At 39.9% G+C, this 17,347-nt stretch overlaps 1 protein-coding gene across 1 annotated transcript; it reads left to right on the top strand.

The window, feature by feature from the left end:
• The first annotated feature begins 4,803 nt into the window (after positions 1-4,803).
• Positions 4,804-16,747, top strand: USPL1 (ubiquitin specific peptidase like 1). Its single transcript, XM_008947684.1, has 8 exons — positions 4,804-4,902; positions 5,462-5,590; positions 6,421-7,069; positions 10,977-11,063; positions 11,468-11,597; positions 12,836-12,961; positions 13,601-13,758; positions 14,859-16,747. Exons 1-8 carry the CDS (start codon positions 4,804-4,806, stop codon positions 16,745-16,747), a joined length of 3,267 nt encoding a protein of 1,088 aa, XP_008945932.1.
• Positions 16,748-17,347: the final 600 nt, after the last annotated feature.

Raw genomic sequence — 17,347 nt, 5'->3', positions numbered from 1 at the left:
GGCGGGCGGGCTGCGGGGGCGCCTGTGGGGTGTCCGAATGCCGACTGAGTATTTCATGTCAGTAGCGGCGCGGCCGAGGTGCGCGTCCCGTGTCCTCCGGTACTTGCCGTTGTCTCCTTAGTAGAAGGTGCCCCCGATGAGGTCCCGGGGCGTGTGTGTCCATGTCCATGCTCCCCTTGCCGGGCTTTCTGATGTGCTGACAATCAACTCTTTAAACGCTTTTTCTTCCTGCAGTCATAGAGTCGTTGAGGTTGGAAAAGACCTCTGAGATCGTCCAGTCCAACTGTTAACCCAACACTACCATGACCACTAAACCATGTCCTGAAGTACCACATCCACACGGTTTTTGAATGCCTCAAGGGCTGGTGGCTCCATCACCTCCCTGGGCAGCCTGGTCCAATGCCTCACCACTCTTGCAAGAAAGAAATTCTCCCCAGTATCTAACCTAAATCTCCCTTGGAGCAACTTCAGCCCATTTCCTTTCATCCTATCACTAGTTACTTGGGAGAAGATACCAACACCCACCTCACTACAAGCTCCTTTCTGGTAGCTGTAGAGAGCGATAAGGTCTCTCGACTCTCCTCTTCTCCAGACTAAACAATCCCAGTTCCTTCAGCTGCTCCTCATAAGACATGTTCCCCAGACCCTTCACCAGCTTTGTTGCCCTTCTCTGGACCCACTCCAACTCCTCAATGTCCTTAAACTGTGGTGTCCAAAAATGAACAGTCTTTCTGTGGTGCCCAAAAATGAAGAGTCTTTCTGTAGCTTATGGATCACTTGGGATGCAGATTAAAAAGGAAGGAGACTGTTTAACCATATCTTTACTTGAAACAGTTGAGCACCTTTTGGTGTTGAAGGAGGGGCGGCACAGCCCTGGCAGGTTGTTAGCTGGTATCCCTCCCACCCTGTGCCCCTCATTTCCACTGCCTTGGGTCAGAGACAGAGACTCTGCCTATGCTAGATCTCTTTGTGAAGTCTTGCATCTCTTAGCTGAGGCTATAATAAACTGCACTAGTTCAGGCTATATTGTTCTCACACTAGCTTACAGTTTTGTTTTGGTTTTTTTTTGTTTTGCTTTCAGGCGGTCTGAATGATTTTGTCAATAAAACCTGTAGTCCCTGTCCCTTGTCATATGCCCATAAAAACATTTGGTATGAGGAGGTTTAAGAGGAGTCTGACTGTAGAAGAAACTTTTAGAACAGCAGAACAATAATGTTATACACTGGTTTATGTTGCAGCTCCATCAGTTTTATCTTTATTTGCCTTAGTCTGTGGTAGACTTCTTGCACGAAAGAAATTTGTGTTTGCTTCCACATGAAGGAGACTTTGTGACAGCAACCATGTCTTGTTACTGTTGCATTTAATGGAATACCTTTCCTCAGCAAAATTGTAATTTATTTTTTTGAGGGTGGGGTGACTGTGATTTGAATATTTATAGTTATGACCTCAGATAAAGAAGAAACTTAATACTCTTATTTCTTGTACAAAGAATGAGAGATAACTCCACACAATGGAATTTTTCCGTTTTTTTGTGACTTTTTTTTTTTTTAATCTCTTTACTCTTCTCTTGAAGAATGAAAGAAGGCTTATAAGGTGATTTACAAGAAGGCCATTTTTAAGTATCCCTTTAGCCCTTAAACAAAGAGATGTTCTCTTCACTGTAATCAGTGTTCTGTCATCTGCTTACTGCAGTTTGTAACTGACCTTTATTTATAAGGTACTGTTTCACAAGGCATGGCTTACTGTTATCCAGTTGTCCAGGTTCCTTCTGCCATAAAGTCATGCAATGGTTTGGGTCAGAAAGGACCTCAGAGGTCATCTAGTCCAACCTCCTTGCAGTAAGCAGGGACCTCAAGTAGATAGGCTGCTCAGAGCTCCATCCAGCCTCGCCTGGGATGTTTCCAGGGATGGGGCATCTATCACCTCTCTGGGCAACTTGTGGCAGTGTTTCACCACCCTCATTGTAAAAAAATTCTTCCTTATATCTAGTCTAAATCTATCCTCTCTAAATTTAAAACTGCTGCACCTTGTCCTGTCACTACAGGTCCTGGTAAAAAGTCTCCATCTTTCTTAAAGGCCTCCTTTAAGTACTGAAGGGCTGCAGTAAGGTCTCCCTCTAGCTTTCTCTTCTCCAGTCTGAACAACCCCAACTCTCCAGCCTTTCTTCTTAGGAAGGGTGTTCTAGTAATCTGATCATTTCTGTGGCCTCCTCTGGACCTGTTCCAACAGGTCCACGTCCTTCTTGTGCTGAGACTCCAGAGCTGGGCACAGTACTCCAGGTGAGGTCTCTGCAGAGCAGAGGGAAGAATCACCTCCCTTGACCTGCTGGCCATGCTGCTTTTGATGCAGCCCAGGACACATTGCCAACTCATGCTACAAGGGGTTGTTTCAGTACATGACACAGCAATCTTTTAATTGGCTGCTTTTCTTGACAGCTGTTCATCTGTACATTTTTGTACACGGTGCAAAGATTGCAAATTACTTGCTGTAAGATTACAAATAACTGGAAAGTACAGGCAGGCCACTTGGTGCCACTCTGCTGATTTATTACTGGCAGACCTGGCCTATTTGCTTGTTGAGTTTATGTCTTTTAAATAAAAGGACAATTAATTAAAAAAATGTTTACTATATTCATAAGTGCAACAAAAGTCTTGGACTCGAGTACTATTGCACTATTGCTGCATAGTTACATTTGGGGGAGGTATTGTACCTCTGAGAACCCTATTTAAGCTTTAAAAAGAAGAGCAGATGTAACAGGGACCATAACTAAAAAAACACTCCTTTTGAGAGGGGTGACAGGGGAAATGGAGACTTGCAAATAAATATGTTTTATAAAAGCAAGGCATGCTTAGAAAGGACTGCCTGCAGGTTGTTACTGTCACGAACCGTCCTGAGTGTGTGCTGTATTTGTGTGGTGAGAAGTTGCCTGGAGTTCACTGGTGTGATCCATGTTGTTTATTTACTCTGGAAGGCTGAGACTGCTTCAGGCCAAGAAATTGCCTAAAAGTCCCCTGAACAAGTTAGAGATGTCTTCTTACTAGCTATAGCATGGAGAGCAAAGTTGTTATGACTTTTAGTGGGGTGGATAGCTGCACAGTTTGTAATTGTATTTAAAAAATCAAGTTCCTCACTAGAGTAAATATATGATAGTGGAGTTGAGTCAGGGCATGATAGTGTTGTTGCCACTGTGTGGAAAACTGGAGAGTTTGCCTTTCCTTTATAGTCCAACAGACTCCTGTACTTCAAGCTAATTCATTCATTTTTGCCTTGAGTGAGCCCAGGACCATTCTGTTTCTTGTACACTTTCCAACTCTAGTTCAAAAACTAAACATGCACTTTATGGCATGTGGGTTGATATTTTTATGTTCTTACCTTCTGTTACAACTATGAGGTTTATAAGTTGGGGCTGCCTTTACCTGCTGCAGCCTGGTAGTTCTGAAAATTGCTGCTGAACACATGGAAAGTGCCAGTAGGAGACACCATCATCTTATTTTGACCCTCTCTGAGGTTGCTGTTGAGCACTGATTTGAAATGAGTTGTTAGAATTTCCTACTGTGCTTTTGTTTCGGTTTTTTTTATGCTCTGTTGGTTTTTAGCATTCTGTCCTGTTCTGTAGAGTCTCTTCTTGCCCAGTATTGTAAATGGGTTTGGGTTGAGCTGGTATTTACACAGATCTCCAAGAGTGCTTTAGGAGATTTTTTCTTTTAACAGGAACAATAATCTGAGTTAGTGCTGTAGTGTAAGAAAGGGTGAAAGGACATCATGGTGTGGGAGAATGAAAAGGGAACAGTTGTGGCTGAAAGGAAGATACTACATTGATGAATTTACAATTCAACTTACTTTCCTTCTGCACCTTAAAGAGCTATGCCTTTATTTTAGTTAGTTGCATTTGATGTCAGCAGGAGCAGGATTGGGTCCCTGTAGTTCTACACCTGTTTTTCTGGCTGGTGTAAGGCTCAGTTAGCCTCCCTGCCAGTGGAGGAATGGACTGTAGGAGATGCCTTCTGATGTGTACCTGGTTCATCTTGAAGTTGTCCTCTACAAATTTGTTTATGTGTGTGATACATGAGAAAGGCAAAATTTGGCTCTGAATTTGAGAAATCATTTGAAATAGAATATGCAATGCCACTTGTAAAATCTGCACTGGTGTTATGTGGCAATGATATGGTGGAAGAGCTTCAGTTTACTAGCAAGTCTGTAACATGGTTACAATAACATTAGGAGGTCTTTCCAAAAAGTGGCAGTAGTGTCAGGAAGCCCTTCTGTTCTTCAAAAGTGTTATGTTTGCAGGACAAATTTTTAATAGTTTATTATGCAATAAATTCACTGTTTTGAAAGATGCAGCAGTGGGGTTTTTTGGTTGGTTGGGGCTTGTATGATGTACCCTAGCAGCCATCCATAAGTGTATGGGAGCTCATTGTAGCCATTTTTAAAGAAGCTCGTTCTTTCTGAGGGTTAGGTGCAGTAAGCTGAGTTGCCCAGGCAAACGTATGAGACCTTGTCGAGTGCAAAGAATAGAAAAGCTTGCAAAGTCAGGGCCTAAAGCTGCTAAATCTGTTTTGCAAATTAATTTAAAGTTTTGAGTATGTAACCTGCACTAGAAAATAAGTATTTCTACTCTTCTGAATCCATTTCCACAGAATATAGAGGCTGCATTGTTGTTGGCATTTTATTTCTTTTCCCCAGATTTGATCTATTTTTTCTTTAATTGTTTTATTCACTTCTTATTTTTCAGGAGTCTTTGAAAAATCCTTAGTGGTCATGACATTGTTACAAGTGACATAAATTAGCCAGTGGCTCAGAATGATGGATACCCAGAAGACTACAAATGGTTTGCAAGTGATTGGAGAAGGGACTGGTATAGGGAAATCGACACTCCACATGGTGGGGTATTTGGGAAAAGTCAGTTGAAACTTATTTTACATATGTGCAAAGTTCATATTTTTCTCTGCTTTGAGAGATTTTTAATTGGTCTTAATTTTACAAAAAAAAAAAATCTCAAATTTATTTTCCACGGAAATCTATTACAATGGCGAAAGATTATTCTAAGTAAATCTGTGCCTATGATTTTTTTTTCACTGGCACTATTTTTATGACTGTTTAAATACCTATGAAAGTTGATTTGTCTTTCAAAGATCTGAGCTTGTGTTCCCTGGCAATAAACGTCCTGTATTTAGTTCAAGTGGAATGAAATGTTGCATAATGGTGTTGTTAAAAATACCTTATTAAAAATTTGAATATTTAAATAAAAATATAACTTTTTTTTAGAACACTCTACCATGCAAATATGCATCTTATAAATATTGAAAAAAAATCTAGTTTACTTTTTTATATTGTATTAGGTATTATAATTAGAACTTATAAGTTGGTTTTTTATTTTGCTATGTTTGTGTGTCTTATCTTGGGATAATATATGAAATACATAAATTTATGCTGCTTTTTATTTCTTTCATTTTTTTAGAACTGTAATCCAGTGGAAACAACTGCACATGAGTACTGTCCAGTCTGCAAAGAGAAGGGTCAGAATCAAGTTTTACGAACTTACCGCATTAATTTTCAAGAGTCTATTTTTCTTTGTGAAAATCCTCAGGTATTACACTAGTTATCAGTTTTATTTGGTTGTGCAGAAGCCCTTACACCTCTCAGAGGCAGTTACATCTCTTTAGATTGAAGATTTTGTTAGTGGTAAGCAGACTGTTGAAATAAGACCCTTTTGAGTCCGGATAATGGATGATGTTTGCCTATATAGAGACAGAAACTAATTGAGTAATGGCTTTGCTGCCTCTCCTCTCCCTACCACTCCGGGTGTGTGGGGAGGGTATAGCAAGCCCATATGGACTGGTGCCCTTAAAGTAGTAGTGACTAGGCTAGATATTGGTCTTTGAGGTATTTTTCTTTTATATCCCTGCTTTTAAATATCCATGGTATCCTTCTGGAGACTGGTAATAGTGATTTGACTCTATTCTGGTTGCAGAATAGGGATATATGTAAGACCCTACCAGCACCTGGTCTAACACATCAGGCTAGCCTGAAAGATTCCCTGCCAGTTTTGGCACCAGCATTCTCTCAGACACGAGGTGATAATGCCAAATCTGCACCCTAAAGGAATGGATTTAGCAGAACAAGAGAAGAGGACTCTCTTTAGCAAAATTAGGTTGCTTCCAGGAGTTGGAAGCATTTACTGTAAAAATATTAAAATATTGTTGGTTATCACTGTATTTACATCACAATTGCTTATAAGACAGTGGTTGGATAAAACACCCTTCCTGTCTAACATATGTTGAATTTATGTATTGATTCCATTAAAATATCACATTACAGAAGTCCTACATTTCAGTTTGAGGGTATGACTTGTACTTTTTTAGCTCTTGTTCAACTGAAATTGCTTTATAGATTTCACTCTAATTTTCTTTCTTTTAGTGTATCTACCCACTTGGTTATAAACCATTAAACAGCATAATTACTTCTGCTGATTCAGGAAATCATCAAGTTCCAACTACACTTAAGAAAAAGAAATTGTGTGATATCAGTGATCTTCCTCCTGTTGAATCACATCCAAAAAAATCAAGAACTAGTAATGGGAATGTTGAGCACCACGTTAATGCAGACCTCGATGTCAAATGCTATCAGGATAGCTTATGTGTTCCCAAGTCAAGCCTACATGATGTGTTACCAAATGACCAGCAAAAGCCTAGTAACAGTGTGGAGTCCTGCATGCAGAAGGTGGATTTTGATACTACTACTAATACCAAGAGCTACCAAGAGAGTTTGCCTAAGACTTCTGGAACACAACTCTTGCCAAATTCTGAACTTTGCTCAACAACATCTGAAACTTTGCTCAAAGGTGATAAAGGTTCCACTAATAACACAGATTTATGTCTTCAGTGGAGAAATATGCATAATCTGTGTTGGTTGGATTGTATTTTGTCAGCATTGGTACACTTAGAAACCTTAAAAGTTGCTCTAGCAGAAGAATATAACAGTGGGAAATGTTTACTCCAAGAACTGCTGGCGAAATATAATCAAGCAGCTGTGCTTCTGAATTCCTGTAAAAGGAGTAAAGTAAAAGGTGAGTAAATTTAGCTACTGTTCATATTCAGACTGATCTGATCTGCTACAAATATGTAGAACGTAGTACGATCCACTGAAATCTGCCTGTGTTCTCTTTCAAGATCACAAAAGAATGAGTTACAGCACATTACCATGAATTTGCAGAGTATAGTGCTTTATCTAGCAGAAACCTGTTAACCTTGGAAATTTTCTTGGGACAAACCTGCACAAATGTATCAAACACTATCTCTCAATTCTTTTGTTCTGTTTTGTTTTGTTATATCCCACACAGAGAATTTGTGAATTGTTTATGGAACTGAGTTATACTTTGTTTCCTTCCCTTCCATTGGTTAACATATTAAGATGCTGTACTAATGTTCAAAATAATTTCTGTTGTGATTTATATCCTTGTATAAATGAGCAGTTGCCTTGTCACACCAAGAATAGTAAAGCTGGGAAGGTATGTCCTGTTCTGGATCCCGCTGCACTCGTTGAAGAAAAGCTTCCCCTGAGGACTCCAAGCTGTGCTGAGGATAATCACAGAATGTTAGGGGCTGGAAGGGGCCTCCAGAGATCATGGGGTCCAACCTCCCCCTGCCAGAGCAGGACCATCTAGTCTAGGGCAGGTCACTCAGGAACACATCCAGACGGGTCTGAAAAGTCTCCAAGGCAGGAGACTCCACAACCTCCCTGGGGAGCCTGTTCCAGTGCTCTGGAACCCTGACAGTAAAGAAGTTCTTCCTCAGGTTGAGGTGGAATTTCCTGTGCTCCAGCTTGTCACCATTGCCCTGTGTCCCATCACAGAGCACAAATGAGAACAGGATGCCCCTTTCTTCTTGACACCCAGCCCTCATATATTTATACACATTAATTAGATCCCCCCTGAGTCTTCTCCAGACTAAACAGCCCCAGGTCTCTCAGCCTCTCATACTGCAGGCGTTCCAGTCCCCCAGTCACCCTCATAGCCCTTCACTGGACTCTCTCCAGTAGATCTCTGTCCCTCTGGAAATGAGAAGCCCAGGACTGGACACAATGCTCCAGGTGAGGTCTCACCAGGGCAGAGCAGAGGGGGGCAGGACCTCCTCCTTCTGCTGCATACGCTTTTCTTAATGCACCCCAGGATACCATTGGCCTTCCTGGCTACAAGGGCACACTGCTGTGCCATGAACAACTTGTTGTCCACCAGGACTCCAAGGTCCCTCTCCACAGGGCTGCTCTCTAGCAGATCTCTTCCTAACCTGTCCTGGTGCATTTTATTACTCCTGCCCAGGTGCAGGACTCTGCACTTGTTCTTCTTGAACCTCATGAGGTTCCTCTTGGCCCAGCTCTCCAGTCTGTCCAAATCACACTGACTGGCTCCACAGCCTTCAGCTGTGTCAGCCAAACCTCCCAGTTTGTGTCATCAGCAAACTTGCTGAGCAGACACTTTATACCATCATCCAGGTCCTTAATGAAGATGTTGAACAGGACTGGACCCAGCACTGATCCCTGGGGGACTCCACTAGTTACAGGTCTCCAGCTGGACTTGGCACCATTGATCACCACTCTTTGGGCTCTATCATATAGCCAGTTCTCAACCCATCTCACTGCCTGTTCCTTTGAAATAGTGCTTCCTAACCTGTTTCAGTCAAAATCAGTCAAGCACGTGAACCTGGTTCGTGTTGTCTGGAAAGGGTTAGTTAGTACTCACATGTGCAGCTCAACAGGTTTGAGGAATAACCTCCCAGCACAGGAGAAGTGATGAGCAGCTGAGGGCAACCTTCTGGGCAGCACTGCTGGAGTCAGAGGAAGATGTGTCACTGTAATCTACTGATGTGACCTTTAAACATTTTCTGTACTATGGATTCAGTTTAAGACTCTTAAACTAAAATCTTTTTCCCGAGGACAGGAACTTTGGGGTGTTGGTTGACAAGAAGTTCAACATGACTGTGCAATGTTCACTTGCAGCCCAGAAGCCCAACTGAATCCTGGACTGCATCAGAAGAAGCATGACTGCAGGTCAAGGGAGGTGATTCTGCCCCCCAACTCCACTCTTGTGAGACCACACCTGGAGTATTGCATTCAGTTCTGGAGCCCCCAATGTAAGAAGGACATGGACCTGTTAGGGGGCCATGAAGATGATCAGGGGGCTGGAACACCTCTCCTTTGAAGTCAGGCTAAGACAGTTGGGGTTGTTGAGCTTGGAGAAGAGAAGGTTCCAATGAAACCTCATAGCAGCCTTTCAGTTTCTAAAGGGGGCATACAAGAAAGCTGGAGAGGGACTTTTTATAAGGGTCTGTGGTGATAGGACAAGGGGTAATGGCTTTAAACTGTAATGGGGTAGATTTAGATTAGATGTAAGGAAGAAATTCTTCACTGTGAGACAGTGGAACAGGTTGCCCAGAGAAGCTGTGGATGCCCCATCCCCAGAAGTGTTCCAAGGCCAGGCTGGACAGGGCTGTGAGGTGTGATCACCTGTGGGAGGTGTCCCTGCCCAGGGCAGAGTGGTGGAAACTGCATGATCTTTAAGGTATTTTCCAACCCAACCATTCTATGATTGAACTGACCCACTGGTGTCATAAGTGTGAGCTTCCAAGAGGTCACATATTAGAGAATGAATATAGATCTTTAGTTAGCTGGGTTTTTTTATTTTTTTTAATAGACATTCCAGGAACAGAGTGTCTTCAAATATATAGTACCAGAGCAGCATTAGATAACTTGAAGCAAGTCATATCTTTCCTGGGAAAAATAAGAGATGTATCAAAGAAAAAAAAAAAAGATTTAATCTGCTTTGTGGCTGAGAAAACATACTGTTTTACAGAGGAAAAAAGAAAATCCCAAAAGATTCCATACTAGTTCATATACTCTGCTTGCCAGAAAGTCAGGATGCTTGAATTAAGTTCTGTGATGGTAGAGGGCTGCCAGGTAATAGCTTTAAACCTTCCTGAGATGTTTTTCTTTCCCCCCTCTTGTACTGTGTAGAGGAGGTCTGGTGTGCAAAGAACCTTTAAATGGGGATGCTAAGTGTTGGAATGTAGCCTCATTTGGGATGTCTTAAACCTTTTTATTTCCAGGAATTGCTGCAAAACGAATTGGTTTTCTTTTGGCTATAGCAGAGGGGATTGGATGAAGCATATTGTTGTGGATAATAGGTGTAGTATGTATTCTGCCCTCTCTGTAATTTTTCAGCAGCTTTTACAAACAGTTGTTCTTAAAAACTGTCAAGCAATTGAGTTGCAAGAAACTTCTTTTTGCCTTTTTTATAGACACAGATGTTATAAGTAATAAATAGTTTGAGCATATATTCTAATTCCTTTAATTTATGCAGGTTGTGATCATGATGTGTAGTAGATGTTGTGTTCTTGCTTGTGCTTAAATAGTGCTTGTGTAGAAACAATGTAACTTGCAAGTTTAAAATGCATGCTAAGATGTATATAAGTATATAAAGTACACTTTAAAAAAAAGTATTTTTACTATTTTAGAGGCTGACTTAGGAAATCAGTCTTTAATCCAGAACAACACATTTAAATATTTTATTATAAATTGTATGACATCATTAGAAAGCATGTAAACAAATTGTAGTGCTTTTGTCCTTCATGTTTATGTTTCAAAACCTACTCCTAATCTGAATCTGCACAGGTTTTTAATGTCTGCTACACTATCCTTAAATGTTATTACTACCTAGCTGTTGTTGCACACTCTTAGCCATAATTTGTCAGGTCAAGTAATTTCTGGTTAGCAGACTGCAGTAAAATGTGCATATCTTGTGTAAATTCCTCTCTAATTTTCAAATCAATTGATAGTAGTCATTGGCTATTTTACCAACAGTTTTAGGCAGGTATGGATCAGCACAGGAGGCCTCAGTTTGCAGAGTGAGCGCACGTTAGGGGTAGTGTGTGTGAAAGTGTGGGAGTGGTACATATAAACACACGTATTTTTCTCTGTAGATGTTCTTCCAAAAGCAGAGTCTCATCTGAATGAAATCAGAACCAGAATGTTTACACAACTTCAGCCTCAGTTTAAGTGTGAACTGGGTAAGTAGTCAGTGCAGCATCTCATGGTGTACTTCCAGGAAACCCTACGTGTAAAGCCTTGTATGTCAGCACTTAAAAACTTAAGTATGCATACAAGACAGTTTGCAAATACCTTTGTTTTCATTTGTGACATGCTCATACCATGTGATGAGCAGATTTGCCCCCTGACTGTTTTTGATTTAGAGACTGCTTTCTCATCTTTATGGCTATGCTGTAAGTCATGAAATTGTCACTGATAACAACCTAATACATAGGTCAGTTCCTTTGCTGTGAGGATTAGAAGTACAGTCCTGAAGGGATAACTGGAATTAAAATCAGGGAAATAAGCTTCTTTTCTGCCTTTTTGAAGTACTGAAAACTGATTTCAAATATTTATGACTGTTTTTGCTGCCCCATCTTTGAAGGTAAGAAGGAGAGTCCGGTGTTTGCACTCCCTCTACTCCTACGACTGGATCAACAAGCTGAGAAACTATTCTTGCATTCATTTTCATGGAAGTTTGAATGTGTATCTTGTGGCTACAAATACCAGGACCGGTGAGATTTTTCTTTAAGTAGCTTTTATGTAGCTGTTGTACCTTATGTTTTTAAATCTGCATATAATGGTTGATTTTCTTCAGATCTCCACGTTTCGTACGGCTTAAAATTTTTAGTGGACGTTTTGTGTGATTTGCTTTTTTAGGCTAGCATTTGCAAATAGCTTACTGCTATGTCATGTCTTAGGAAACCACATTATCACTTAAGAAAGAAATAATAGGCAACTGTGTGAATCCCTGGTCATGCTCACTCTCATTTTGTCCTGAAAATATACAAATTGTTGTGGTTCTAAAGATCATATGCCTAGTTTACTTTTACTACTGAAGAATATCTGTAATATTTATTTAGATTACAAAGAATCAGAGAGCCTCTCCTATAATTCATCTATTTTTAAATGGTTTTACTGGGAAGTTATTTCTTGAGAATTGATTTAGTTCTGTGTAGCTGCAGGTACAAGCTCATAATTTAGGCTACTGTTAGTGTAAGCAGACAAAGAGACACCTTCAAAAGACAGCTCACTTTACTTACCTGTTTGTCTTCACTGCCTTAGGTTTATACAGTAAAATTCTAGATCCCCAGGTGAGATGAGATTAATGCTATCTGTTACACTGCCAGCTAATGTGTAGTCCTGGTTAATAGGATGTGCTCAAGAGCTTTTGTTACATACTGTGTTCGGGGTTTTTTTAAGTAGAAAAATCTAGGTTAGATTGAATATAAAGGAAGTCCCTTCTGTGACTAATGAATGAACTATGTTATTTCACTTAATATCCTGAACCCTGTATTCTCATACAATATGACCTCTGTGTAGTCTCTGCTCTGAATGTACTGGGTTTTGAAAACAAAACCTTGTATAACGTGGACTCCGAGGTAATTTGTTACTCTTTCCTCCTCTCCTTGAGATTCTGTATTAGCTAGTAACTGATGAAGGTCCTGGTACAAGCTCTGTCTTATGTTGGAAAGGAAACAGATAACATGTAAGGAAGAAAGAGCAAATAAAGTGAAAGTGAAGGCCACAGTTCTGCTGAAAACAAATGGTGACTGATACTGTTTGGCAGAACTGACTTCAGTGCTGACTTGGATGTGATGCAGTCGTAGTGGTATTCACTTAAATGGCTTAATATGAGTAGAATTTGGCTTTGTCATAACGTTTTTATAACTTTCTTTCTTCTGATAAAGTATATTAATTGTTTTCTAAACACTCAACTTACTCTTTTGTGTTTGTGCATTTCTGTGTCCAGATGTAGGAAAACACTAACAACATTCACAAATGTAATCCCTGATTGGCATCCACGTAATGCTGTTCACGTTGGACCATGTAATAACTGTGGTGATAGATCTCAAAGGAGACAGATGATTTTGGAAAAGTAAGTTTGAATATGTGAACTTGATAATCAAATAGATACAATTCTGACACCTCATTTATTGAACGTATCACTTTCAAAACCATACTTGAGTTTGCAGAGATTCTGAACTTTAAACTCTGATAAATACTCAGTTTTAAAGATTTTTTTTAGATCCTTCCTAAATGCTGAAATGGCAAATAGTGTTTAATAAACATGAAACAGAGGGAAGTGTTAACATGCTGACCAGCACATGTGTTTGAGCCAGGTCATGAATACTTACTACCAAGTAGTAAATATAGACAACTGGTATCCAGTGTCAGCCTTCTCACAGCCTCTGCTGTCAATGGATAAAACTCTTGTTTGATCATCTGTTTAGTAGTTTGACTTGGGAACAATGTCCTTTACTACAGTTGTTTTCTGTTCTTGACCTTTTTGCCACTCCCCAAATCCCTTATGTGGAATTTGTTTTATCCCCTAATCTCTGACCAAATGGAATATCCAGTTGGGGTATTCTTGACTGCTGTGCAATCTGAAGAGTCCTGTGTGGAAATAGAACAGTATGGTCAGAACTACATACTCTTTGAGATGACTTTCTTTTTATTAGGAACTTTTGCCACTATTTTGTTGTAATAAACTGGTTATTTATTGTTTCTTTATTAGAGTACCCTCAATATTAATGTTCCATTTCGTAGAAGGCTTGCCACATAACAACCTGAAGAACTATTCATTTCAGTTTGAAGAAGACACCTACCATATAACATCTATTGTTCAGTATCTAACAGATAAGCACTTCATAACCTGGTCTTTGAATCCTGATGGTAAGAACCATAAATTCTGTTATAATACTTAATGAGTCTACATCAAGGACTATTTTATGGGTTACTGCAATAATCTTCACATTCCATATATAATAACAAGGATTTCTTTTGTCTATCCAAAATTTCATATTAAAGTTTTGTAAATAATTGTGGGAATTTTGTTACTCAGGGTGAAGGTTTCAGTTTGATTTAACTTATTTGTTCAGCAGTGTTCTGTCCTACACTGTACTCCCTGGCAAAAGTTATTTGGGTAGAGTTGTTTCCTTTCATAACTTTTTTAATGTTATAAAATACAACCTGAGTATGGCTGTGGGACAAATGGTATTGGATATTTTGAATCCAGTTATTAATCCGTTCTCACCTGGAATCAAGGAAATCTATGACACTACCAGCATTAATGATGTTTCTTTTAATTTCTGAACTCTACTGCACCTGTGAGGCAGAAATCCATGTTAGAAACATTACTAGTGGTGTGATGGTTTTACCATTGATGGAACGCCATAATCAGAGAAGGTGAAAAGTTGGTATTTTGATTCTTATGCTTCTGTAGAGAGAATGGAGCACAGTCTTATGAAGGGCTGTGACATGAAAATTGCCTAAATCATACCGCCAGAATTTAAGAATAAATAGGAAGAGGAAGCAGCTTGGAAGTGCCTAGTTAGGAACATCCTGTACATCATTCTTAGAGCTGCAGAATATTTACTCATTATCAATGAACACTTTGCAGATGATGAGGCAGATTACTGAAATAAGCAGTTTCTCTTAAATCCCCATGCCTGTTATCCAGGCTGTGTAAAGGTCTGCAGAGAAACTTGAGAGGTGGTTCTTCTCTCAGACCTGTGTGGGTATTTTCAGATAAGGTATCAGCAACAGACAAAAAAACCTCTTAGTTTTGTTTTTTGGTTGACCTACTCTGACCTGTAATGGTATTGCTGCAAATTCTGCCTGTTTTCCTTGATGTAATAAAGAATGGAAAAAAAATCTTTTATTTCCTGCTTCTCAGGGGACTGGATTAATAAAACTATTTGACAAGTGTCTGAGGATAGTGACTTCAATTTTGAGTCGCTGAGTCTCTACACTGGTTGCTATTTATTTTTCAGGAACTTGGCTTGAATGTGATGATTTAAAGGGGCCGTACTGCAAGAGACGTCAAAGATTTGAAGTTCCTCCTTCAGAGATTCATATTGTAATCTGGGAAAAGAAAATAACCCATGTGCCAGAAGAACAGAATTCACGGTTCCAGAGTAAAAATATTGCAGATTTTCCTCTTAATAATGTACAGTTGAATTCTACAGTGTTGCACTGTGGTTTTGATAACACTGTAGACAAAATACCTGCAGAACATCACAAAGAGGATTCTGTGAGAACTCCAGATAAGAAACAGCAGCAGGTAGCTGAAGATGAAGCTATTGTTTATCATGGTTCAGAAAATCTGGCACGTGATGATCTTGTAACACTGATGCTTGAAGAAATTGAAGTTAACTCAGAAGGTGAATCGCTGCAGAATGGACAGATGGTGGGAAATAACCTTTTTGTTGAAATGGGCACACCACAACAGCAGGAAACAGGTTTTTCACCTGACCCTCCCTATACAGGAGAGTTTGCTGGAACTGGTCTAGCTATGAAGAATAAATGCACGATATATGAAAATTCCATCATTTGCTTACCTCAAGAAGAGTTAACCCTAGTAAATATTACCCCTCCTGTGCCCCAAAACCACAGTCCTGACCTATCTGACTTACCACTTGCTCAAAGAGCAGATGATAGAGCTAATTTACCTAGCAGACAACATGGATTAAATTCAGAACTACAGCTAAACAAGAAATTGTCACCAGTAGAGAATATTATACAGAGATCACCTGAATTGAAAGATGCAAGTAAAATTGTAGTTAATTCTCAGGTTGCAAATTCTTCTCCTGCCAATAATTCCTTTCAGCCTTTGCACAAAGACCAAAAAAGAGGATTTGTAGGAAGCTGGGTGAAGAAATTATTAAGCAAGAATACTTCTTTTATGCCTTCAAGTGCCTCAGCTCTCAAGAATGAGAAAAGTTGCAAAACTCCCTCAATGCAAAAAATAAGTGAAGTGCGGTTGCCAGTGAAGGGAGCGAGTAACTTTGGTGGATTTCAAAGCAGAAGTGCAAACAAAACAACTGAGACCCCAAAGTCAGCAGTTCCTCAGAGGAATAGTATGCATCCTTTATCAAATTTCAAAGGGTTTTCTCAGAGCACTTGTCTTCCAACAGCAAATCATACCACTATTGCAGGTCCAACGCAGAGTAAGTCAGGAAGTGTGCCGAGTCCCTCAGGTAAAGTGACTGGGTTCCAGTCACCGAGCTGTAACTCTGGGAAGGCAGAGGAGTCAGATAGTGAAAAAACAAAAAAACTTCGTCTCAAACTGTTAAAAAAGCTTAATGCTAAAAAGAAGAAGTTGGCTTCACTGGACAGGCTAGCAGTGGAACAGCTGAGACAGGAAAAGCCTGTGAGTGGAGCTGGAAACCCCGCGCCGCAGAGCGAGTGCCAGGATGCGGGTGAGCTGATGCAGAGCTTTCTGAGGGAGCTGCAGTACCACATGGGGGTCGCAGACACGAGCTCCGCGTCGGGGTGCGCTGCCCCGGGCAGCACGGATGAGATACTGTCAGAACTGCTCTCCCCTACTTCGACGGTCGCTTCCTTAGAGGCTCCAAAAAGTGAAGAGGAATGTATGTATATGGAGATGGTGGATAGCTGTGTTGCAACAGCCGCGCCTGATGAGATGACCAGTGTGCCACAGGCAGAAAGGACAAGCAAGGACCACAGCTATTACAGCCCTGTAAAGGACAGTAACTCAGAACTCCATACAATCAGCAAACCCAGTGTGAAAAAGCTTCCTTTTGAAAGCCCGACAAGGGACGATATCCTTGAAGACCTGTTCTCCATTTCAGCACCAAGCTCAATGGCAGGTGACATTGATTTACCTCATTTTGATGAAACTCTGTTTGAAACTTGGTAAATACTTGGTTTCGTGTGTTTAAGTGTTTTTCAATATTATGTATATTTTGAAACAAGGCACTATTAAATTATATTTTCTAACTAGTTTAATTGCACACTGGCTGTACTTGAACAATTTACATTTGAGGTTTTTTTCCTTAAAATTTTATTGTAACAGACAAATGGTTTTAATGTATTTTATTTTTTTTCTGAGAAGCAGTTATTTAAGCTGTCAGGTATGATGATTTTTAATTAAAAGCTCCTATGAGTCTTAATTTTTGCTGCTTTTAATATGGAAAACTTACTCATATTCTATTGAGTTTGAGAAATAATAAACTTCAGTAGTCTTGATGGTGTAATCATGTAAGAAGTATTAATTAGGTAGTATTGATTTATTTTATGGGATCACCTAACTCGAGGCTGAAATTCTGTTAGGAACTTTTCTGTTTTCAGAATTGCTGTTCTACAAGCTCACCCTGATGTACACACCCCTTGGATCCATGGAAGGATAGGTACATGGTAGAAATTTTCCTATTTAAAGTTACGGCACATACTGAGTTTTCATCCTGAAAATAAAATCTGGCAAAATATTCTTCTGAGACAGGTTATTTTTAAAGTAAAA

The sequence above is a fragment of the Merops nubicus genome, unplaced genomic scaffold (genome assembly GCF_000691845.1).
Source record: "Merops nubicus isolate BGI_N331 unplaced genomic scaffold, ASM69184v1 scaffold13269, whole genome shotgun sequence".
NCBI lineage: Eukaryota > Metazoa > Chordata > Aves > Coraciiformes > Meropidae > Merops > Merops nubicus.
This window is presented reverse-complemented; position numbering and strand designations above follow the sequence as displayed.